Here is a 26,139-nt window from a genome sequence, read left to right as displayed (position 1 = left end):
ATAAAAGTAGATTAGGAATACGATTGGTAAACCAGAAGCTAGTCTACTTTCAACACTATGTTCTTAGATGTTGTAACAAATCCATGTGGCATTGTAGTCCCAAGTAACTAACTGGTTGTACAGTACCTCTCCTGACGAGACTTTAGGGAAGAAATGAAGCGTCTATTCTTTCCCATTTTTTAGACTTTAAGTTCATTCACATTTTAATTCAGGACTTGTCACCATCATACATGTTACTGACCCCTATCTATCTGTGCATATTCTGAAGAAAGTTAAGATTTCCATAAATTCTGAGTGAATTACCACAATAATCCTAAGCTACCCTCCTTATTCTATAATGCAAATCTAAAGTAAGAAGTACTTGTTCGGAGTATTCTAAATCACACGTGAAAACCAAGTCACCACTAAAGTGATAATTCTGAAATGAAGACATTAACATCCCCCCCCTTTTTTTTATTTAGAAGACTTGAGAAGACTCTGGTAATGATGTAAGCAGTCTGTCTAAAGTCTGTACCCCTTGTTTGCTGTTTGGGCATAAAATTTGCATTGCAAATGAGAAATTTGGATTTGAGTGAAGATGTTTATCAATTATCCTTAGACCGCACTTAATTTTTTCGAGCAAATGTGTCCACACGAATGTCTGGGAAAAACTTGTGATTCTGACGAACACTGTAGGGGAGACTGATTGGCCTCTGGTTTTGAAATTCCATCTAACCTTTGCAGGACGGGACGATTGCCAGCGTCAATCGGGACGGGTCTTACGCCAACTCTAGGACGCCCTACGTCCCAAGCTTCTCCAATCCTACGGCTGCCAATGTAGGTTGCTTTACACATGCTGTACAACACCAATAAGTTCTCTATGACAGACAAGTATTTCTTTCATTTTTTACAATTCAGTTTTTAAGCCAACTACTTCAAAAGCTACTTTGGTTGCCTAGTACCCATTTTGTTGGTTGATTTCATTAAAAAGATTATACTACCTTACTACCATTCCATTGTAGTTTAGCTAAAAGTCTTTACTTTAGATATTTATTAGTGGCTGTCATTTTGTGTACTCTTGAAGTGACCTATTATGAAGTGATTATAATCTGTCTGTCTAATGTTATTTTTTGCATTTCATTAATCCACTGTTCATTTCCATCATAATTTTCTAACTTCAGTTGAGACTAATTCAGTTTTCAGGACTTACAATGTGTTCTAAAACTCATGGTCTGAATTGTGGGTGTCTATACATATTATTCACAGTAATATCATTGATATATTCACATTTGAAAGAAACTTTTAACATTCTTTTAAGCAGATATTACTATTTCTTGGATAATATTATAATTACTACACGTACTATTACAAATGTTACAATTTTGGTCTATAACATCAAGCCCCTCTCTGTATGTATGTATATATATATATATATATATATATATATATATATATATATAATATATATATATATATATATATAACCCTTTATACACTCTTTAGACCATGGGTATATCACATTTGTTTCGTCAAATGCTAAGTAGTGTTTTTATATACAAACATCTAGGACACACACACACACACACAAATAGCAGATTCACAAACGACCAGACTCAAAATTCAAGGCGTCTGTGATCTGACGTATATGTGTGCGTGTTTGTGTGTGAGTGTCAGTCGCTTAATGAGACCCCAAGTGAGGTGGTTCCTCATTCTGGAAGACTGTCTGTTGCGTAACTTCAAAAAAAAAAAAAAAGTTTGAACCAATTCTTTTATGGTCCTTTAAACAGCTTCTCGTTACACCTCGAATTACAGACAACAACAGCTGTTGCTGTTATAAATCTTTGTCTCTCTCTCTACCAATCATTAATTCATATATTTTTGTTTTCTTAACCAATACTTCAGTAATAAATATCTGTAAACTAACTCTATTCATAATTATTTAACTCTTAAATATTCATCTCTTAATTCTTTTATTGATAAATGCTTTGTTTTCTCTCAAAATAATCCTTCTTCCATAAATGTTTCTCTCTTAACCAAACTAAATCTTTGGTTGTAAATGTTTCCTCGCAGCCATAATAGAGTTTCTTCTTAACCAATCTCATTAATAATTCAACAACCTAAAAGATTAATTCTGCCTCAAACTGAAATAATTAATAATAATAATAAAAAAATCCCGTTATGACGGTCAAAAATTTCTTTGAACCAAACATTATTCAATCTTGAATGTCTTTAATGATTTTAGCAGTTTAAATGATTCAGCCCAGGGACACTGATTTCTGAAGGGGTCCATATGGTAAAAATTGACCAAAAAATGAAATTTCTTTATTACGCAAAAAACTGACATTAAACAACTGGCGATCCTCGGCAGCACTTTTTACAAATATGTCAGATACTTTGTTTGTGATTAAACCACCTAGTAATCAGCTATTGCTAAATAGTCTTTCAGTTACATAATTACAGTAGTTCCTTATATAACCACCATTCTTGCCTTGTCTTCTGTCATTCTTCCCAAACTCAATCTCCCCTCTTCTCATTTTCTCTGTCTTCTATTTCATGTGGTAAATGTTTTCCCTTGAACTCCATAACAGACACTCTCTCCTTGTTACTGATTTCAGAAAGCAACCTAACATGGATTATTGGTAGGCTGTACCATCTATCACTGGATGAGACTATTTATCCCTATATACTTTGTGGGTGAAGGGGGTTGGGGGGGGGGGGGGGAGGTTTGTCTACCAATCTGACAGAGATTGAAAAGAATTATAGACAGAGAATTAGTACTATAACTTTTGCTACAGCTATTACTATTATTATTATTACTGCTGTATTTTGTGCCTTTTTCTAAGCCATCAGTCTAACTGAACTAACTCCAATTTGTGGCATTTAAATTAGTCATGCTTTCAAAGGGGCGCGTGCTCTCTCTCTCTCTTTCTCTCTCTCTCAGACTGTAAACTTGGCCCGTACTCCCCCTTCTCTCCAACCCACCCCCATAAAAAAGAAAGAAAGAAAGAAAGAAAATACAAACTATTTCCAGTAACTCTCTAAAACTCCACTTGACTTCAGTATATCAATACGCCATTTCTTAGCACCATAGGCTTAACCAACTCTTATCATCCTCTTTCTACTAAGCATGAGGCTATTTTAGAATTAAGTTCGTAATCAAAACGGCTATAAAATCTTGTGCCTAACTCTGTTGTTTACGCATCCATGCCTGGAAAGCAGTAGGTATATAAATATATCTATATATATAGCCTTTACATACTTATATTGCGCGCCCAATTTCTGACCACGCCAGCGAGATTGTGGGTGTGCGTTCAACTGCGCTCTCGCCAGCAACGATGCGAACCGACGATGTTTATCCCAACTGGCAAGAGAGACGTTTGTTTCCTCGCATCGACGATCGACTTCGGTTTCGAATCGACGCGAGACTATTCTCCCTGGGTTTTCGAAAGCTCTTAATCACTCGACTTTTATTTATCAGGGTTTTGAAAGCTGCTATAAACCACTTGAGATTTATTTATACCGGTTTTGGTATTGATATTTGTTTAAGAAATAAAACCAAAACAGTCATTGCATTCGGATAGGCGTCGTCAGTTCGTGATCGAATGCACTGAGACACTGAACACAACTCGGATTCCCAGGTTACGTGAATAGAATTTGCTTTCATAATTCTCATATTTATCGTCATGATTTTTAATAAGCAACTTTCCCTACATATTTAGTAAGTAGCTTTCCACATTCTAAGTAAATTTACAAGCTATATCGCTCACATTCTCAATACAAAGTAATTTTACTAAAACTTTTTCAAAATTTCAAGCTAAGAATCAGTTAAAATTCTTCGGAGGGTTATCACCAAATTTCACTTTACCTTCCTCGCCTTCAACTATTTTCCCAACCTAGGAGTAGAGTTGTGTTCCATTGAACAGGATGAGAGAGAGAGAGAGAGGAGAGAGAGAGAGAGAGAGAGAGAGAGAGAGAGGACGAATGAGTGGCAGAATTTATGTGGTTCTCCTCATCTCACGAGACGGCCAAGAGGAAACTCATCTCTCTCTGCGCGTACATACGTACATATATACATACATACATACATACTTATGCGTAATGCCAATGTGCATGTGTTTGTGTGTATGTGGTGTACCATAACATCTCTCTCACAGTTGACCTTGTACACAGAAAACAACAGGACCTGGTTATGCATACGTCTACACGTACACCCGAACAAAAACGCAGAAACGTAAACGATATAATATCTACTATTGCATACATCACCTGGCTTTCCTAATTAAATTATCTGACAGCTGTAGTTAGTATTGTATCTATACATCGCTAGGTGTATGTCTTAACATCACTCATCCCCAAAGTTGTGTATTTTTTCATTTGGCTTCGGAATGACTTGGTAGACTTAGACATAACGCAGGCATGTTCGTTGGAAATGTGGCTGCAACCTTGCGCTAAAAATGCTTCGGCCAACATTTTTTCACATAGACCTATCGTAGGCTGCGCTGCTTCCCTTTCTATCTCCTCTCTCTTCTTCTAGATTAAAATTAGCCTAGAAAATGGTAAAAAAAGAGTCATCCCATTGCATTTTTATTTCATTATTATGTATTTTCCGTGCACCATGACTTTTCTTTTGGGGTGTGGGATAGGGAATGAAATTCTAGGTATTGCTTTAGAATGAAGGTGGGAAGGACTTCAGAAAGGATGATAAGTGAAGGGTTTCAGAATGAAGGGGAGGGGGACGGTTTGTAAAAGAACCTTGGAATGAAAAAGTGTTCAGTGACAACAGGCATATCACTCAGAAGGCTGCAACAATTTTACAGAAAGGGTTCAGTTACAAAGCTCATAGCACAGTCTTGGGCTGTTCACAAGTCAAAGGTCTTGGAAATTTCGCGAAGAAAATGTAACTATTAAATAGCTACTAAATTCTCCAGAGATCTGAGCAAAATGACATAGTAAGGGACGAAGCAATGATAGATCATCAGTTGATTCTAACGTGTGGAATCAACAATGATCATTGTGCAAGAGCTTCTGAGATTCCAGGCAATGTGGAACATGAATGTTAGGCAGAGTATCTAAAACTATAGCTTCTGCAGAGGCAAGTAACAAGTTTACTCGAGTGGTTAGAGATTTCATCCTTTGTGGGAGCAGGAGCAGTTCATTGTCTGTTTATGCACAAAAGGGAAAAACAGTAAAGGCAAACATTCAAGGAACTTCACTCACAAACAACTTGATAGAATAGAAATGGATAACATTAGTCTCAAACCTGCTAGCCTTCAATGATACGATCAGAAGCAGTCTGTCTTTTCTATAACATGTATAACACTGAGGAAGTCTTAAATTACAGCTTTGAGGGTTAAACAAGCGCAGAAAGGAGAAATGGTGCTCCATCCACAGTCTAGACTCTAGTGCCTCTTGAAAACAAGTAAAATCAATTAGGTGAGCCTAATCTTGACAACATACCCCATCAATATATGTTCACATCCTGAATTCTATTTACACTGAGATTCTGCTAACTTGTATGGATTCGTGGAAGAAGGTTCAAGTGGGCCTATTCCCAGGTGACTGTAGCAAGAACAGGATTCGATAAATGGACAGGTTGTTCTTGGGACGGAATAAATCTGTGCGCAAAGTCTGTGTGGACATTGTTACATAAAAACCACTTATCTAATTAGACCTTCTGAAGTCAATGATGTGGGGATTTATATGTGCAAAATTTCTCATGCATTTGCTAAATGTGGAAGAGAACAAGTTCCTTCGTTCAGGAAAACATATAAAAGTGATAAAGCAGTTCAGCAAACCATATGAGAATAATTAAGAATCGAATAAGCACCTTAGAAAGACACATAGATCCATATAGAATCCAATAAGCCATAAACTAAAATTTAACCATAAGAGGGGCCACTGGCATATGGGACTAGCTCCTCCCTACCAAAATTCATCGCTTAAAATTTAATCTTGCAACAGACCTCAGGAAATTGTTCTAGAGTGCAGATGGGTTATAACGAGGCCTGAAACGTTGAGAGAAAATTAGATCCTGCAGTAGTTATTTTCGTATTGTCTACAAGTAGAAATCGTTAAGTGTCGATTAAAAAAGGGCAAGAATTAAAACTATTACGAAAAAAATACAAGAGGAGAAATCAAGAAGAAAAATAAACCTATAACAGAAGAGGAATAACTTGTAAATAAAAAAATAGTTGTGGATATTCCGTGAAAAAAATAAGCGTAGCAACATCTTGACTTGGTGTTGATTGTAAACGAAAAGGATTAACATAAGTAATAATTTAAAAGCAGATAAAGTACAACATTAAAATGTACACTTGTAAAGAATTGTAATTATTACAGAAAATTGTAAAATGTTCAAGAACTAAAACAGACAGTTTAGTGAAGTCTTTAAATTAAGTTAAAGAGGGTTAAAATGCCTATGAAATTAACAATACGAAAGATTAAGAGCTATAAAGTAAAACTGTAAAAATTAGATAAAAAATTGTATGCAGGAAAAAAAACTTGCTTTAAAATCTTCTGTGGGAAATGTTTCTGCCGCCATGTTGGGCTCTCTTGATGCTGTGTGCTCGTCTTCTGAAGGTGTTCCCGGGTTACCCAGGGACTCAAGATGTTCCCAAAATACTTTGTGATACGAGGTATTCCTAGTTTATTTATTTATTTTTTAGATACATGATGTTCCCAGAATACTCTGAGATACAGTGTGTTCCCTTAATATTTTGTGATACAAAGTGCTCACATAATACTTTGAGATACAAGATGCTCTCATCTTTCTTTGAGATACAAGGTATTCCCAAAATACTTTTTTTTATCCTATACAAGGCGTTCCCACATTTCTTTGAGATACGTGTTCCCAGAATATGTCGTGATGCAAGATATTATTTCCAGTAATTACAGAACGTGATTAAAAGTATTCGCATCTGTCTTAAGAGGTACTTGTGATAAAAGATAGTTCCATGTTTCTTCTAAATACAAGTGTTCCCAGCAGTGTGTCATGTTCCCCTTAAATTGAATAGATGGAATTAAATATAGAAATTAGGCCAAAGGCGAAGCACTCGCACCTGAGCCCTTCAGCGCTGAAACGGAAATTGAGAGTAAAATGTTTGAAAGGTTTCACGTAGCAGGAGTGAAACCTCAAAGCAGTTGCGCTATGAATCAATTGTTAAGAGAGGGTGGAAAGTAAGATGGAAGAAAGAGAATATGAAAGGGGGTACCGTAAAAGAACCGAAAGGAATTGCAGCTAGGGGTGATGGCAGGCTGCAAAGAACCTTGAATAATGCCTACAGTGCACCGCACGGAGATGTTCTCCTTAAACCATTCGCTTGTTCCCACAGTGATTTCTTCCCTCGCGTCATTATCTCACACTTTTTGAACCTTGAAACATGAAAAAAAAAAAAAAGAATAATGACGTAACTCGTCCACGAATGTCAACAACAAACTAAAGGCTTATCTTCAGTTACGCGCGGTTGCCAGGTTGACTTTGGATAAAAAGAACAGGTGTAGATTAAAAAAAGTTCATTGTTTAGGTTACTAATAGAGCATAGGTAATGGCGTTCTTCCACTTACTCCAGTATTTATACATGCGACAGCTGTTTCGTCAACCTACTTGTATTGACGTTATCAAGCGTACTTATGAAAATATGTTGTTTTTTATTAAGCTTGCCCCATGCCAGCACGGACTCTTGCTCATAGAGCAGCCCGTAATATACAAATATATATGAACCCGCATGTAGGAGACACCCCTTCAACCACATGGAACAAAACTGCGGAACATATTTCTGGTGATAGAAGTTCACTCTCGACGTGGCTCGGAAGTCAAACGTAACGTAAAAGCCGTTTGGTCCCTGCTTTGCCGATTAACCACTTTGTTTTTCCCATGCAACGTAAAAACACCTTACAAACAAAACTTCGAACACCCATACAGGAACGCACAATAACATTGAATAAATTAAACGTTAATTAATATATATTTATGTATAATATGTATTTATAATAACTTATTTTCTACTTATGATACATTATTCTTTTTAACATTTTACCACTTTTTTGTAAATACTTAAAGCTAAGTATTTGGCAACTGTACCACCTTTCCGTCCTCATGACGTTACCAAAAACGCATGTGGGTTCAATATTGTAATATTACAGGTTGCTTTATGAGCAAGGAGCACGTGGCTGGCATAAGTCCAGCTTAAATAAAAAACAACAGAACATTATTTTGGTATAAGTACGCTTTGATTAACGCCAAGTACATGTAGGCTTGAACGAAACAGCTGTCCGCATGTAATTAAATACTGGAGTAAATGGAAGCACCTCATTACCTAACTTGTCACTTTAGTAAAACCTCAACAATGTAGTTAAGAAAATAAAATGGAGAAAAATATGAAGCAATATGAAAAAAGCTGGTTAACAATGAAAAAACGCCCATTCTATTCAATGAACTGCTTGTATCCATTGAAAAAAATTGTGCCCTAAAAGAAATGTGTATATAAAATATATATAATATTATTATATATTATATATTATATATTAATAATTATATATATATATTATATATATATATATTATAAGTCATTATTCACAATTACCGTGATTCATAATTACATACATTCGAGCTTACAAAAATTGTTCCATTTAATATCTAATTCACTCTACCTCGGCATTAATATATTTTCATATATGGCTTAAACCGAAGGGGAATTTTTATTAGGCGATAATAGAAATTGTTAGGCGCCCAGGCGCGAACCCAGGACACCATACAAATCCAGGAACATCCAGTGAAGGCTTTTACCCAAGTTTATCCACCCCACCGCAAGAGGCTATTAAATTAATGCCAGTCTCTCACCCGTTCAAAATAACCTATCGTGCTCAGGTATTTCGCTGATTTGGAGCCAGCATTAACCCCATCCTCGACCTCCTTGGTAATGTCTGTAGTGCTTATGAAAGCACGTTAGCCATTAATATAAGTCATATCACATTACCGTGATTCATATACATACATCGAGCTACAAATGTCCTTTTAATATCTAATTCATTCTACCTAACGGGAAATTAATATGTTTTCATATATGCTTAACCGAAGGGGAATTTTATTAGGGCGATAATAGAATTGTCGGCCACCCAGGTGCGAAACCCAGGGCTACACCATACAAAATCCAGGAAACGTGCCTTCGGTGCCGATCAAATTTCTATTATCGCCCTAATAAAAATTCCCCTTCGGTTCTTAAGCATATAATGAAAATAAAATATTATAATTTCCCGAGGTAGAGTGAATTAGATATTAAAGGACATTTGTAGCTCGATGTATGTATATGAATCACGGTAATGTGATATGACTTATATTAATGGCTACGTGCTGTCATAAGCACTACAACACTACAGAGGTCGAGATGGGTTAATGCTGGCTCCAAATCAGCGAATACCTGAGCGGGAAAAGATTTGAGGTATTTGAGGGTGAGAGACGGCATTACTTATAGCCTCTTGCGGTGGTGAAAGTGGGTAAAAGCTTCACTGACGTTCTTGGATTTGTATGGTGCCCTGGGTTCGCCTGGGTGCCGACAATTCTATTATCGCCTAAAAATTTCCCTTCGGTTAAGCATATATGAAAATATATTAATTCCAAGGTAGAGTGAATTAGATATTAAAGGACATTTGTAGCTCGATGTATATATATATATAGATATATATATATAGTATATATATATATATATATATATATATATATATATATATATATTGAGACTAATACTGGCTTAAGGTCCATAACTAGCTTAGGTATATCTGTGACAGATCACACAAACAAAACAAACATACACATTACAGAAAAAAGAAGTTGGAGGAAAGGCAATTATGGATCAAATGTTACCTTACTTTTATATGATGCAAAAATTTTAGAATTCTACAGAAAGAGGAAGTGCTCTCAAATGAGCGTTCTGCTGTTTCCTCTTCCTTTGATGCAATGGCAAGAGAAATACTAATGCCATGGGAGGTTCTGTATGTGTGGATTTTTATCTCTATTATAAATTTCATTAGTAAATAGGTTTATCAATTAATCGTTAAACTTCAAGTCGTTACAGTATATGTTGTGCGTGAACGTGCGATCTGATGTGAATTATTACCTCAAGTGATATTGGTTTGTTTTGTTTGTTTGTATGGTGTTTTTACGTTGCATGGAACCAGTGGTTATTCAGCAACGGGACCAACGGCTTTACGTGACTTCCGAACCACGTCGAGAGTGAACTTCTATCACCAGAAATACACATCTCTGACCCCTCAATGCCATGGTCGAGAATCGAACTCGCGGCCACCGAGGTGGCAGGTAAAGACCATACCAACCACGCCACTGAGGCGCTTCAAGTGATATTGGGCTCAATTTGTTTCTTGATTTCGTCTTTACATTTGTTACGTGGGAAAATACCCTCTCAACAAACGCTGTGCCGAGAGCTATACAATAAGTGTTAATCGCAATAGATGCTAGTTCCCTGTAACAATGTTCTCCAGCAGCATATTCGTAGACATAGACGTAACTCCAAAAATCAACAGGATTTTATGGAATAAGTTCCACTCAAGGAAATTCCTGTCGGCAGTCTATTCTAACTGATATCTGTTCATACTGATTTTCCACCATAAATCATACTCTTCCTCAGTAAATCGTGACTTAAATTGAATCAAGTTTTTTTATGGGGGGGTGGGGGCATTTTTCCTAAAACTGAACCTTTTCTTCTGTAAATGTCATTGCATATATAGGTATATACCAACAAGAAGAAATACTTGAAAATGTTATTTTAGTTATATTATGAATAAATGTTGGGTATGCGGTCTTTGCCCTTCTACCCGATTAGATGTTATTCAAAGTGCTGACTTTGATTACCAATTTAACTTATAATGTTGAAAGTTTGCACTGAAATTCAAGAACATTTCTTCAGTTATATTGATTGATTCATTTATCATGTTAACAATAACGTGCATATTACTTTATTTGTTGTTATGTATATATATACTTTGACTTAACAAAAACAATAATTATTTATTACTTTGTAAGTACAGTTTAATGAAAAGGATGGTCACAGAAAATGAACGGGCCCCCTCCCCCCCCACCCAGGTACAGGCCTGGGCTGAGATACTTGGTGTAATTCATCTGCATAGGCCTAATCCGACTTTTCTAAAAACGACTCTCTAGAGAAAAAATATCTCTAATTGCATTCATTTAGGGTTAACGGAACAAGAGTTCAATTAATAAAAAAAACTGCAATTTTGAGAGGTCTACAGAGGACAGATTTATAAAGACCATTGAGCGTCAATCACAGGAGTGGCGACCTATACTTGCCGAGAGTGTGACATCAAGCACATATTGAAAGTAATATTATTACTTTTAATATTGTTATTTTTGCTATTGTTATTATTAGTGTTGCTGGTATTAATGGACCCAATTTCACAGAGAAAAATTACCTTCCAAAAACAGTTTGAACCTAAGAGCTCCAACTATTGTGGTCAAGGCCTAAGCATCTGCTCTTGGATATAAACAGTGTCTAGCATAAATGGTTCCTTTAAATTACAAGACTTTCTTTACATACAGTCACTAAATACTAACTAAACATTAACATTCACAATACACTTACACTCACTGAACACTCGCACTTACTACACACTCACACTCAATAACACTAATTGAATACCTAACACTCACTATACACTAAATGCTCACTAAACACTCATGAAACACTAAACAATCATTGTACCCCAAACACTTGGTAAACATTCACTAAAACTCACATAATCCTAAATATTCATTAAACACTAAACAATTACTAAACATTCACTAAGCACTCACTATACACTAAACACTCACTGAACCCTGAAACACTCATTAAACACTAAATACTCACTTAACCCTAAATGCTTATTAACCGCTAAACACCCTTTAAACACTAAGCAGTAACTCAGTATCCATTCATCACTCATTAAATAGTCACAAGACATTCACTCAACGCTCACTAAACTTTCACTGAATGCTTACTAAACATTCACTAAACACAAAAATTCACAAAACCCTAAACACTCACTGAATATTTACACACTAAACACTAACATTTAGTAAACCCTAAGCACTCACTAAACATTCACTAAACCCTAAGCACTCGTTGAACATTCACCGAATGCTTACACACTAAACATTTGCTAAGCACTAATTTGCATTCACAAAAATTCACTAAACCCTAAAAACTGATTAAACTTTCACTGAATACTTACACAATAAACATTCACTAAACCCTAAACACTCACTGAACACAATGAATATTAACTAAACCCTAAAACAATCATTAAAGATTCACTGAATGCTTACACACTAAACATTTGCTAAACATTAACATTCACCAAACCACTAAACACTCACTAAACATTCGCTGAATACTTACACAGTAAACATTCATTGAATACTTACACTAAACATTTGCCAAACACTGACATGCACCAAACCTTCATTAATCCCTAAACACTTACACACTAAACATTCACTGAACCCTAAACACTCACTATTCACTGAATATTTACACACTGTTGGGTTTGCAATGACACAACGTCCTGGAGACTGGACTTTATTACAGGATACTCGGGAGCCAACTAACTCGCAACAGCGTATACAGAATTGCCAATAACGGATGCATGCTCGGCAGCGCATGGCCGAAGAACATATCGTACATCCCCCCCTCAAGAATATACTTATACATGGCAAAAATAAAAAGGGGAAAAATACAAAACATATCGTACATCCCCCCCCAAGAACATTCTTATACATGACAAAAAAATAAAAGGGAAAAATGCCCTTAGATCAATGAGACAAGAGAAGAAACAAAAAATTAAAGCTAACTTCTCGATGCATACACAAAAACGAAATAAAATACATAAATTCTCTGAAAAGAAATATCAATTCCTGATGCAATTGCATACAAAAGGTAATAACATCACTCTACAAAGTCTTTGAGCCACTTGGGTTTACCAGCGGCTCTTCTGGGCCTATCAACGACGTTGGGCTCCTGTGTGGTGCGTGTCCCCTGTTCTGTCGGGGTATGGTTTGCGGAGGACTCGTGCTGGGACATGGGCGTGCCAGAGGGCGGAGCGATGACTCTCAGGTGTCGTCTGTTTCTTTTTTTGTTTTACAGCCTGCCGCTCCCGTTAAGCTTGACGTGTTACTGACGATGGGGCTTTGTTTCTGTTACTATGCCCGTTCGATCCCATTGCTTGGTAGCTTGGTTTTGTATGCATACAATGGGTACCTAGTTCGATGGGCGGCAGTCTTCTGGTAGTGCCAGGGATGCGCATCGCCTCCTGCGACCTTGCCACTTGTAACTCCCTTCGACGTATAGTCTGCCTCCAATATCTGTCTACTAACAGGTGTCTCCTGGCCGTCGTACCCCCATCGCGCAGCTGGCGACCCGTTGCAAGCTGAGACGGCGACTTGTTAATTTCCCTGAGAGGAGTGTGAGATACTGAAGTATCGCCAGGGCCGTTTTGTCCGACTCAAGGGCTCCACCCTTTAATGTATTTTCCCGGAGTAGCCTCTTCGCCGATTTGACAGCTGCTTCTGCCCTGCCATTAGACTGGGGATACTGGCGACGACAGCCGGACCTTGACCCCCCATCTCTTGAAGAAGGCCTCCATCTCCTCGCTAGCCAAGTTCGTGCCTCCGTCAGTTGATATTTGTTCTGGGGCTCCCCAACGCGAGAAATATGATCGAAGGTGATTACTGATTTTGTTAGACGTGGCACCATTGGGGAAATGAGCCACTTCTAACCAACCTGTTAGTCTTATCGGCATAAAAACCCCACCCCCCCAATTGTATACAACTTGCCTTTCTATCTGGAACATAATCTGCTACGACTTGCTGGAAGGGATATTCCGCAGGCGGCGTGTGTATCATTTCTTCAGGAGGCAGTGAGGGGGCATGTTCATCGCATGAAGTACATCGGGCGCGGCAATGCTGAAGGTCCCCTTCTATTCCCGGCCAATAGACCGACTGCCTGGCCCTTCTAAGCATCGAGTCGAGGCCTTGGTGTCCTGCGTGTAGGTTAGCGGGCTACCTCGGCGGCGTTACAATCCTCGGGTATAACCAAGCGAACACATCCTTGGTCCACTGAGTATGTCACCAGATCCTGGTTGATGGCTAGCCGGTCCCGAACGCTGAAGAAGGGCGAAGGCAGGCGAGTTCTTGCGACTTCTGTTGGGGCCAGTCGCCCGCTGCAACCCTTGCAAGCAAGAGCTGATATACAGGGTCGTTAGATGCGGCGCTCCTTACGCAGTCTTCATCCAACACGATGATACCGGTTCCAAGGCTGCCACGGTTGCACATGCCACTGCCACTTGAATGTCGTCCTCCAAATCCACGTCGGAAGCTTCGCGGGGTGCTCGCATGGTCGGGTACCTTGAAAGAAAATCCGCGGCAGTGTTCCTTTTTCGGGCAGGTATTTCATGTGGAACTGAACTGGAGTGTCTTCTCTTTCAGGTTGAATAATCTCGGGTTGATGACGTCCTTAAGGGCTCTGTCACCCAGCAGCTTGACGAGAGGACGGTGGTCCGTGATGATGGTGAGATTAGGACACCCAAGTAGGAACAGCCTGCCTTCCGCAAGCACCAGGTAACTGCCAGGGCTTCTCCTTCTACGGGGGCATACCCAGCTTCAGAGGAGGTGAGGTGTCGACTACCACACAGGGCAAGGCGCCAGCCGCCCTTTGCAACAAAAGGGGCTGTCAGCTGACTGACAAATACAATACTGCTGAAGGACTACGAACCCGATACCTTCTTTACTCCAATCCGTCATTATCGTCGTAGGGCGTGTTTTGTCGTAATATGCCAAGCCGTCCTTGGCTAATTGACAGATGACCTCCTGTGCCTGCCGGAGTTTGTCACGTAGCTGACTATCCCAGTAAACGTTTTTTCCAGTGGTGGGCTTTTCTGAGGAGGCCTCCCCTAAAGGGCTCCATGATGGCGCCGTTGCAAGGAAGGGCGCTAACTGATTCACGAACCCGAACCACGACCTAATATCCGTGATGGAGGGCTTCTCTGGCATATGGAAGTTACGAATGGCGTCTATCGTTCGTCTGCGGGTTTGTATGACTCCCATCCCAGGTAAATAACCGACGAAAGTGACCTCTCTCTTGCAGAATTTAAACTTCTCGGGCTTGAGTGTGATACCTGCAGAGGCACACGTTGACAGGAATTCATATACATGCCAGAACGCCTCTTCAATGCTGTGATCGTATAGCAAGTGTCGTCAACGCATTTATGCTTTCTGGTGATGTCTTGCAGGGCAACATCAAACCTTTTTGTGTAAGCGTCCGACGCCGAACAGTGGCCCATGGGTGTTCTACGATAACGGTATCGTCCCCATGGAGTGATAAAGGTCGTAAGCGGGCGGCTGTCTTCGTCCAATTCCACTGATGGAAACCCCAGTGGGCGTCTGCCGTAGTCTTGTACGTATGAATGGGGATGCTTGAAATCATGTCGAAGGGTGCCGGTGTATGATGAGTTTCCCGAAGACAGTGGGCGTTGAGGCGCTGGAAGTCTACTGTGCGGCGAGGTTGACCCGTCTTCTTGGCGACAACGACCATCCTTGCACACCATTCCGTTGCATCCCCCACTGGGACTGGTTCTATCACGCCCTTCCGAACGTCCTCGTCAAGTTGAGCCTTGACCTCCTCTCCCAATGCTTAGGGATTGTCGCGGGCGTGTGACAGGCATAAGGCACGGCATCAGGCAACAAATGGATGTGGTGCTGCTTGCCCGTCATGACAGGTAACGGTTCCGGTTGTATTAAAGGTTGTTGAAGAGAAATGCCGTAATAACCACTCCTCAAGTCTCGGTATATTCTCCTCCACAGGCGGGATGGGTAAGGTGGCTGGCTTCATTGTCTTAGGGGATTAGGCCGTGCGACGTCTTCATTAAGCACATCAGCTGATGCAACGAGATGGTAGGGGTGAGGGAAGTCAGGGGGTACTATCCCAGCTCCTTACAAGCATTCAGCGATATATAGAAGTTCTTGGCCGTCGGCACAAAGTAAACCTCCTGCTTCGTGCGTCGCCCACCTATATCAATGAAGCATGCCGTTGATCCAAGACATCTCACTCGGAGATTAGCTACGTCCCTCAGACCTGTTTGCGGCTGCAACTCCAGTGAATTTATTTGCAGTCTTGAGAGAATCGTGGGTCCGGCAACGCAGATCTGTGCTCCTGTGTCTGCTTCGACGAGTGTGGATACTGAATTCCCGTTTCTAATGGGAAACACAAGCCTTGATCGTGGGGTGGGGGGAGAGGTGCGTGTCTGCAACAATCGCTAAACTCGAGGCAAGCGGCGCTTTCTTCGTATTCCTGCAGCATTTCTGAAAGTGCCCTACCTTTTGGCACCCGTGGCACGTTATACCTCTTGCTGGCACGACGCTCGACCAAAGGGATGGCGCCCCCACAATTTCCGCAACGCTTCACATTGGAATTGCCGGCGCAACACCGCGACGTCTGGCTCTACGTCATCAATGCCTGTGACGTCATCACTCGAGGCGCCAGCAGAACCCCCTCTCACTGATAGCGACGCGTGGGATACTTTCGACATCTTGGCGTGCAGCTTCGAAAGTGCAGCACAGTGCCTGAAGGGCATCTACACTCTTAAATGTCTCACATGTCTGAAAAACATGCCTCTTTAATACAGGGTCACTGAGGCCTACCATTATTTTCCGCAACAGCATGTACTCTATTAAACACTCCCCGCATTTGGGACACTCAAAATCACAGTCGGTGGCCTTCTGAGCACACCTCGAAAAATAGTCGCTCACTAATTCCTCGCGCCCTTGTGCGAGGGAAAAGAATTCAGACCACTGAACTGCCTGATTCGACGACCGCAACACAATATTCCCGATGGCGTCCAGAGCCGCGTCTGGGGCGAGGGCATTCCATTTGGCATCTGAATACCGAGCGTCCAGTGCACGTTGCAACGCCGGTACACAGTTGAGCCTAATGTGCAGGACAACATCCTGCGGCGGGAACTTGTTAAGGTGAATCCAATACGTCATCGAACGTCTCCAGGATCTGAACGCTGCCGAAGACATTACCGCCTCACACTTCTCAGGGGCAGCAGAGACAGGAACTTTACCGGCACGTGCTCCTGAACCGGGAAGGGCATCCTGAAGGGAACGATGGCACGCTGCTGGTCTGCAAATAACGTCTGTGCTTGCATGACGGCCTGTGACAAGGCCCTTGCATTGCAGGTGAGGCACGCCTCGGCGTGGCCTGGGGTGGTCGACGTATCTGGGGCATGGTTGGTCCTTATCCTACTCACTGCGCCATGTTGGGTTTGCAATGACACAACGTCCTGGAGACTGGACTTTATTACAGGATACTCGGGAGCCAACTAACTCGCAACAGCGTATACAGAATTGCCAATAACGGATGCATGCTCGGCAGCGCATGGCCGAAGAACATATCGTACACACACTAAACGTCCACTAACATTCACAAAACATTTACTAAAAACCTAAAGATTCACTAAGCCCTAAACACTGTAAACATTCACTGAATACTTCACACTCCCCAGTTCAATTTGCGGGTTACCAGACATTTAAAAATAGCCGCAAGGCTTTGCAGCGCCACCCTGGTGGAAGACTACCGAAATTCGTAGTATTGGGATAGAGATCGCAACTCTAGGTATATATATATATATATATATATATATATATATATATATATATATTATATATAATATATATATATATATATATACCCTCCATGATTCAGACAGACCTGACAACTCGGCTTCAGTGCTTTGGTTGACTCGAGTATGAAACGCACTTGAGGGCAAAAGCATTTCCATGGAAACATGTTTGAAAATTCGATAGAATATTATCAAAATCGAAGCTTAGCGATAATTTTGATTAAAATATATATAAAATTAAATATAACCGTTGTTATTCCGAGCTCTGAAGCCTTTGGAACCTCCTAAAACCGTTTAAAATACTCTCCAAGGATTAGGACAGTCCCAAGTACTTGAATTTGTTATCGCGACGCCAAGGCAAAGATAATAGAAGCTTTGTTTTGAAAACTTCATACGATCTGGCTGCGGGTTTGGAAGTTCTTGTCATTGTACTTACCACAGAAAAAAATGGTAAAACGAAAAGAGGACAATGAAGGTTTGTTGAAAATAATGGTCTCGTGGATATCCTGCTCCGTAGGGTACGCTTTAGGTACATTCTGCTTTCAGTGTAAAAGAATATTCAGGAAGGGCTTTGAAATATATACGTATATATATATATATATATAGTATATATATATATATATATATATATATATATATATTATATATATATATATATATATATATATATATATATATATATATATATATACATAAATCATCCTGAAACGTAATATATAAACGATTAAACACCTTGTTATGGTGTGAAGGTGGGTCTATTCCACCTCTAGTAATGTACTATCTGAATTCGACAGGGATATTTACATCAGGGATAGACTTATATACATAACTTTCTTTATGGTCATGTGGCACGTAATCTCTATAAACTTACGTATAAACGATTAAACACCTTGTTATGGTGTGAAGGTGGTCTATTCCACCTCTAGTAATGTACTATCTGAATTCGACAGGGATATTTACATCAGGGATAGACTTATATACATAACTTTCTTTATGGTCATGTGGACGAATCTCTATAAACTGTACGTATAAGAATACTGACATGTTTTTGTCTACTGTTATTCAATTTGTCTCTCATGGTGCATATAGTATGTAGATGAGTGCCTTGTGAACCTGAGGTCATGAGTTAGAGTCTTCCCCAAGGTGAAAGAAAGTGTGTCTGGGCTGGTTAGGGGTAAAAATCCTTGCGCATACATGTAGGGTAGTTAAGTCTAGGCCTGCAGCCTCTGATATCACACCCCCACCTCCCAAGGGCATAATACCCCATAGGCTAAAGAAAGAAGGCTGTTGTGGATTAGCATATGTGTAAATAAGACAAGGAAGTGTGAAACCATAAGATGACTAGACTCATAACCCTTTCGTTTTTATGTCCCACAGTTGTTTGGTAGAGGTAAACGTGTCTAAACACAAAAGCACCTTTAGGAACATGAAGCAGTCATTTTGAGTGAGAAAGGTAAAGTGTTGTTGGCTTCCAAGCGGTCAGCACTCGCGTGCACTCTCGCAATAGAATGGGTTTATTTTTTGATGTATGGGCTGTTTTTGGTGTGGTGTGCAGTTTGTACGTTTCTGCGTGATTTCCATCAAAGGGGGTAACACCTCTTTTGTCTTTCTTTTATAAATCTAAATGTGCAATTGGTGTAAACTCTGTCATGCATCGTGATGTCATGGGAGACTGTGGGATTTTAATTGACATTCAATTCGAACTCGAGTATGATAAAGGTTCTGGTGTAGGCAGCATCCCAGTAGTTGAATTAACATCCTGAGCTCTACTTCTGTGACCATGAAAAAGTGACAATGCCATCGAGTCTTATTTGGTTATTTCTTGAGGACTGCATGGATGCAGCATTGTCACTAATATGAAACATAAAGTGGTCTCTTCGTACTCTGTCCTTGCATAAACTTTCCTTTATATCCGTGCATTCAGACATTGCCTGAGTCATCACGTAAATTATATGAGTTTTTTGTGATGTACCATACTAGATTTACCATTCAATATAAAGCCTTCTGCTAAATGTTAGGCTTAGGCTTATAGTTATACACCCCGTGTAGACAGCTGAAGCCCAAGGGACTGCGCTCCTTTTGAGAGTGCCATAGGGGCTTGACATTCACGATAGTATCAACAGGCATTTCCTGCTACCTTGACATTTACTGTAATACATTGCGATCTACCCCACACCTTTCTTCTCTGTTTGAAATGTCTGACCTCAACCTGTACTTCTGCCAAGACAGTCCTTTACAATCTTCCGAACTCTAAAAAGCTACAATTCTTGTATCACCACCATAACTAAACCACACAACATGTTCTGACAACTGATTTCGAATTGCCATACTTAAAAATTTCCACTATTGTAGAACCAGTAAGGTAAACATCACCAGGAACCGACAAACTTTATGTTTATATTCTACTTCAATACATTTCATGTAGTTAGCTATCATATCAAAGTAAATATTCATCTTCCAATTAACCCAGTTTTACCAATGTTACAGCTTGAATAGGTTTATACTCGCATTTTGCAATGTCTTTCAAATTGATGACAAATCCAGGAAGACCAAATGTTGCATAACAACAAATAGAATGCTTCTCCTGATCAGTTGTCAGGCATAAACACCTCCTAGAACAGGATCACAGGAACAGAATGATTGCAGTCCATGTGGAACAGAACTGTTGATACATTGTACATAAAGAGAATGATGGCAGTTTCATTGAATGGTGCATGTGCATCTTACTGTGTTGAGGCGAAGAGAATGTTGAGTGGCCCTCTACTTTTATGGTTAAATCATGCAATGGAATTCACTTTCTGGTAAGTTTCAAAGGGACCAGCATATCTTATATTTTGTCCATTCATCAAATTCTCTTGAGATCTCAAGTGCACAACACGAAACTCTTCCTAATCATTGACCTGGAAACCCCCTCAGAACGATGTTCAGAATCTCGCTGTGAGGGGGAGGTGGAACACTCCGTTATAGGAATCGTGACTGCCTTTATCCGGATCGTGGTCAGTGTGTCTCATCATTCTGCTTGCTGAGAAGGAACACACTTGCTGAAGGTCTGCGAATAAAGGTGGTAGTGCTTCCTCCAAATGGAGAATATCATGGACTTTCTAAATTTAGTCTATCCTAATTCATGACAATATAAACGCTCCAATTTTGATGACCACAAACACATGCGTGATTTCCATCTACTACTATAACCTTACCTCACGCTAGGTCTCACAACAATACCATCGACGAAACAACAACAGCAACAACAACAACAACAACAACAACAATGGCTTTGGCTTTAGGAAGTTCTTCGGTGAAGTCAAAGACGACATCAAGAGCTTTGTATCGGGTTCAGAGTATAGACAATAAATGGTGTCAGTGGTGAGTGGGAGCGAGTGAGAGATGTCTGCTGGTGCAGGATCATCTCCTTCGTGGATCTCCTGAGTCGCTGTCGTGTGTCACTGTGAACGCCCACCTGCAAACCTTTGTCTTATGCATACACTTGACCTCACAGATTTAATGCGCGTACAGATCTTGTCATAGAACAGTGTTGTTTGTCACTTGCTAAATGAAGACCACTTTAAGTTGGAATTCAGTGTATCACAGAGACACTGACAGCTTTCTGTTTCAGCACTTTCAGTTTTTAATGTCATTCCTTCTTGGGCACTTCTTCGTTATTCAAAATTTTCCTTGAAAAATGTTTATTTTATGCAATTATAGTAGACAAAGATGCCCACTTGTTACAGCCAGATACCTTGCAGACTTTGCAGCCCTGTTATTATTTAAAATGCTGAAATTTCTGGCACCAAATACCACTGTGCTGAAACAGCTTTGGAGTACACACCACAGATTGGCTTTTGGAAAGTCAAGGACTTAAGGTCCTGTGACTGTAATCACCTTTCATTGGTCCTAGGTACATGGGCTTTCCAAAAGTCAATTAATTGCTCTTACCCAGAGATAACTGCAGCAACTGATAGGAGACATTTATGGCTTCTGCCTCTTTCATTCAAAAGTAATTTAAATGAGGCAGAACATAAGGGTCTTTCTTCAGTCCACCATTATTCTTCCTTTTACAGGCTGGTCTCCCATTTTCAACACGAGTGAAATTGTTATGAAAAGACACTGAGTTGATTTTTTCTGCTGTTAAGACTTACTCAATAGAACTTCCAGAGATTAAGGAGCAATAGAGCTTGACCTCATTTCTTATCAACAACATTAACAGCCAATCAAGTTGAATATTATGGTATTTAAATCTTTGAGTGACTTAACTTGAAGAAGTTTTGATGGAGGAGAAATTAGCTCCATTGCCTTTTGTATTTCTGTTTGTCCTTTGCCCTCAACAATTCCTCTTCCACGATTGAATAACCAGACACCGCAGAGTTTGCCGCATTGTTCTGGAGACCAGTCTTTCATTTTTGTAACAATTCTTCATGTGTGTTCGTGTGTGCAAGTTCACCTGACACAAAGGCAACCCATTGCAATTCAAGAAGCCACATTTGTTGTTGAGAAATTTGCAGTGGACTCAATCGAATCACCCCAGTTAAAGCAGTCAAAATGTTCGGTTTGAAATCATAGCCTTAGCCAGTAACAATAAACCACCAACTATAATGAAATTAATCTATGCCAAGTTCTCAAGCTGGAAAGGCTAGTCAAATAACTTCCAGGATGTCATTTTTGAGGGAAAGCTATACTTCCCAACGTATCCCTCTGACTGCTTTGACACAAGAAATGATAGTTGATATTATGTGAATATTGTATTTGTCACACTGTATATATCTGGAACCTCCATCATTGTCACAGCACTCATGCGTGTTCCATTGTACCTACTAACAACATCGCTTCTGACATGAGAGAAAGTTCACTGAAACAAGGCTGTCAGTAAGTAAAACAAACTAGGGTACTACCTTCCTTCCGAAGATGTCGGCAGGAAACCCCACAGTTTTTCGCGGGACGCAAACAGCCTCAGTGGTGAGGGAGCACACTGACGACCTGCACAGACTCAAGACCGGTGCATGTTGTCACTAGCGCTGATTCACACTGCTTTTGACTTTCTTACGTTTCTGTCACTTTCCCCTCATTCCAAAGGTACATAGGATGTGGTAGGATTTGATGCTGAACGGGGCTTGTCATTACCTCTTCTTTTGTATTCCTTCAGACAACAGCAAACACCAGAATTACCATTCATGTACATCAGATTATTATGAATTTTGTTTCATAGGAAATGATTTTCAATTTTTTGGCATTTGTATGTTTAAATCCTCATTTTTCTTTGCAGATTTTATTCCATTTTCAGTTCTGTACACCAAGACTTAACTGGTGTCTGAGATAGATAACATTTCTCGGATGGAGTTTGAATGTTATTCATGAATTTTTCTTTAGGTCCATTATTACCTTTGCATGATAGTGTAAGGATTTTTTTTCATTCATATCTTACGAGTAGAGAACCTTAGTAAGTGGTATGCAAGCTCGTAACATTCCCAAAATAATTTTTTTCATTGTTCCTGAAGCAGTTCAGTACTTTGGTTTTCTTAGACATGTCTCTCATAAAACTAATGGCTAAACTTCTCTCTTGCCTGCTGATGCTGCTGAATCCCCCCGAACTTACTGAACTTCCGCTACAGCCCAGGCCACCCTCTTGCGAGAATGTGGAGCGTGAAACTGTATCATTGCTGGAGTTTGAGAGAGCAGAGGATGATGCTACAAATGCTGAAAAGGATGAGGAGATGACAGGGCTCACTGAGAACATGATGAAAGACAGTGGCCAACACGACGATAATCTTGAAAACACTGAGCCTAGCATTCCGTTCCAAGACAGTGTTGAAACAAGTATTCTCAGTGGACACATGGTAGAAACCGGCACCCCATTGTTTACAGTAGAAGAAAGTGGAGAAGGTGATGATTCCGATAAGAATGTGGAAGGAACAGAAAGTGATGAGGCAGCAAAAGAAGACAATCCAGAGATCATGAATACAGAGGATGTTTATGCACCCGCAGCAGAAGAAAATGCAGAGGCTGTCACTGCAGAAGAATTAAGCAATGAGGCAACTGCAGAAGATGAAAGTGCAGAGGCTGTGACAGCAGAAGAAGACAACAAGGATGTACCTGCCACAGAAGAAAGTCCAGAGGATGTACATATAGAAGAAGAAGGAAAAGATGCACCCACGGCAGAAGGAAATGTAGAGGCTGTATCTGCAGAAGAAGAAAGCAACTGAATGCAAACCTGGCCAACAAGGAAAAGAAGTGCAGGAGGCCTGCGACTGGCAGAAGAAGAAAGCACTGATGCCCTGCAGCAAAGAAAAGAAAGTGCCGGAGGCTGCAACTACTGAAGAAGGAAAGCAATGATGCACCTGCAGCAAAGAAAAAAGTGCGGAGGCTGCAAGGAAAGCACTGATGCACCTGCGCAAGAAGAAAGTGCCGCTGCGAAACAGAAGAAGGAAGAAAGCAATGATGCACCTCAGCAAAGAAGAAAGTGCGGATGCTGGTGACTAATTGAAGAAGGAAGCAATGATGCACCTGCAGCAGAAGAAAGTGCGGAGGCTGCGACTACAGATGAAGAAAGTAATGATGCACCTGCAGCAGAAGAAAGTGCGGAGGCTGTGACCACTGAAGAAGAAAGCACTGATGCACCTGCAGCAGAAGAAAGTGCGGAGGCTGCGACTACTGAAGAAGAAAGCAATGATGCACCTGCAGCAGAAGAAAGTGCGGAGGCTGCGACTACTGAAGAAGAAAGCAATGATGCACCTGCAGCAGAAGAAAGTGAGGAGGCTGCGACTGCAGAAGAAGAAAGCAATGATGCACCTGCAGCAGAAGAAAGTGAGGAGGCTGCGACTGCAGAAGAAGAAAGCAATGATGCGCCTGCAGCAGAAGAAAGTGCGGAGGCTGCGACTACAGAAGAAGAAAGCAATGATGTACCTGCAGCAGAAGAAAGTGCAGAGGCTGCGACTACAGAAGAAGAAAGCAATGATGCACCAGCAGCAGAAGAAAGTGCGGAGACTGCGACTACTGTAGAAGAAAGCAATGATGCACCTGCAGCAGAAGAAAGTGCAGAGGCTGCGACTACAGAAGAAGAAAGCAATGATGCACCTGCAGCAGAAGAAAGTGCAGAGGCTGCGACTGCAGAAGAAGAAAGCAATGATGCACCTGCAGCAGAAGAAAGTGCAGTGGCTGCGACTACAGAAGAAGAAAGCAATGATGCACCTGCAGCAGAAGAAAGTGAGGAGGCTGTGACTACTGAAGAAGAAAGCAATGATGCAACTACAGAGGAAGAAAGTGCAGAGGCTGCGACTGCAGAAGAAGAAAGCAATGATGCACCTGCAGCAGAGGAAAGTGCGGAGGCTGCTACTGCAGAAGATGGAAGCAATGATGCACCTGCAGCAGAAGAAAGTGCAGAGATTGCCGCTACAGAAGAAGAAAGCATTGATGCAAATGCGGCAGAGGAAAGTGCAGAGGCTGCGACTGCAGAAGAAGAAAGCAATGATGCACCTGCAGCAGAAGAAAGTGCAGAGGCTGCGACTGCAGAAGAAGAAGGAAAGCAATGATGCACCTGCAGCCGAAGAAAGTGCCAGGAGGCTGGCGACTGCAGAAGGAAGAAAGGCACTGATGGCACCTGGCAGCAGAAAGAAAGTGCAGAGGCTGCGACTGTAAGAAAGAAGAAAGCAATGATGCACCCTGCAGCAGAAAGAAAGTGCAGAGGCTGCGACTTGCAGAAGAAGAAAGCAATGATGGCACTGTGGCAGAAAGGAAAGTGACTTGAGAATTGCAGCTACAGAAGAAGAAAGCACTGATGCACCTGCAGCAGAAGAAAGTGCAGAGGCTGCGACTGCAGAAGAAGAAAGCACTGATGCACCTGCAGCAGAAGAAAATGCAGAGGGCTTGCGACCTTGCAGAAAAGAAAAGAAAGCAATGATGCAGCCTGCAAGCAGGAACCAAATGGCCAGAGATTGGCCAGCTACAGAAGAAGAAAGCACCTGGATGCACCCTGCAGCAGAAGAAAGAAAGTGCGGAGGCTGATAACTGCAGAAGAAGAAAGCAATGATTGCAACCTACAGCAGAAGAAAGTGGCAGAGGCTGCGACTGCAGAAGAAAGGAAAGCAATGATGCACCCTGCAGCAGAAGAAAGTGGCAGAGTGCCTACGGACTGCAGAAGAAGAAAGACCCATGATGCACCTGTAGCAGAAGCAAAGTTGTCAGGGGCTGCGACTGCAGAAGAAGAAAGTAATGATGCACCTGCAGCAGAAGAAAGTGCAGAGGTTCCCTGCGACTGCAAGAAGAAGAAAAGCAATGGATGCCCACCGCAGCAGAAGAAAAGTGCAGAGGCTACGACTGCAAGAAGAAGAAAGCACTGATGCACCTGGAGCAGCAAGAAAGTGCAGAGGCTACGACTGCAGAAGAAGAAGTCAACGAATGCAAACCTGGCAGCAGAAGAAAGTGCAGAGGCTGCGACCTGCAGAAGAAGAAAGCCAATGAATGCCAAACCGTGCAGCAGAAGAA

General features: G+C 40.9%; 2 protein-coding genes across 2 annotated transcripts in view; both read left to right on the top strand.

The window, feature by feature from the left end:
- The window catches only part of LOC135199090 (plectin-like), a 77,791-nt gene that overhangs the window by 41,475 nt on the left and 10,177 nt on the right, over nt 1–26,139 (top strand). Inside the window, exon 8 of the mRNA XM_064227007.1 lies at nt 724–816. Within this exon, the coding sequence (XP_064083077.1) occupies nt 724–816 (93 nt within the window). The remainder of the gene's footprint in view (nt 1–723; nt 817–26,139) is intronic.
- On the top strand, nt 23,184–25,187 carry LOC135198937 (retinitis pigmentosa 1-like 1 protein). The gene is made up of 2 exons (XM_064226856.1): nt 23,184–23,853; nt 24,169–25,187. The coding sequence occupies exons 1-2, from the start codon at nt 23,184–23,186 to the stop codon at nt 25,185–25,187; spliced, it is 1,689 nt and encodes a 562-aa protein (XP_064082926.1).

This window comes from Macrobrachium nipponense, chromosome 25, assembly GCF_015104395.2.
Source record: "Macrobrachium nipponense isolate FS-2020 chromosome 25, ASM1510439v2, whole genome shotgun sequence".
Taxonomy (NCBI): Eukaryota; Metazoa; Arthropoda; class Malacostraca; order Decapoda; family Palaemonidae; genus Macrobrachium; species Macrobrachium nipponense.
This window is presented reverse-complemented; position numbering and strand designations above follow the sequence as displayed.

Coding starts and splice junctions, on each gene's coding strand:
- LOC135198937 (XM_064226856.1), top strand. CDS start 23,184: ATGTCTCTCATAAAACTAATGGCTAAACTTCTCTCTTGCCTGCTGATG. Junction 23,854..24,168: donor TGTATCTGCAGAAGAAGAAA/GCAACTGAATGC, acceptor ATGCACCTGCAG/CAGAAGAAAGTGCGGAGGCT.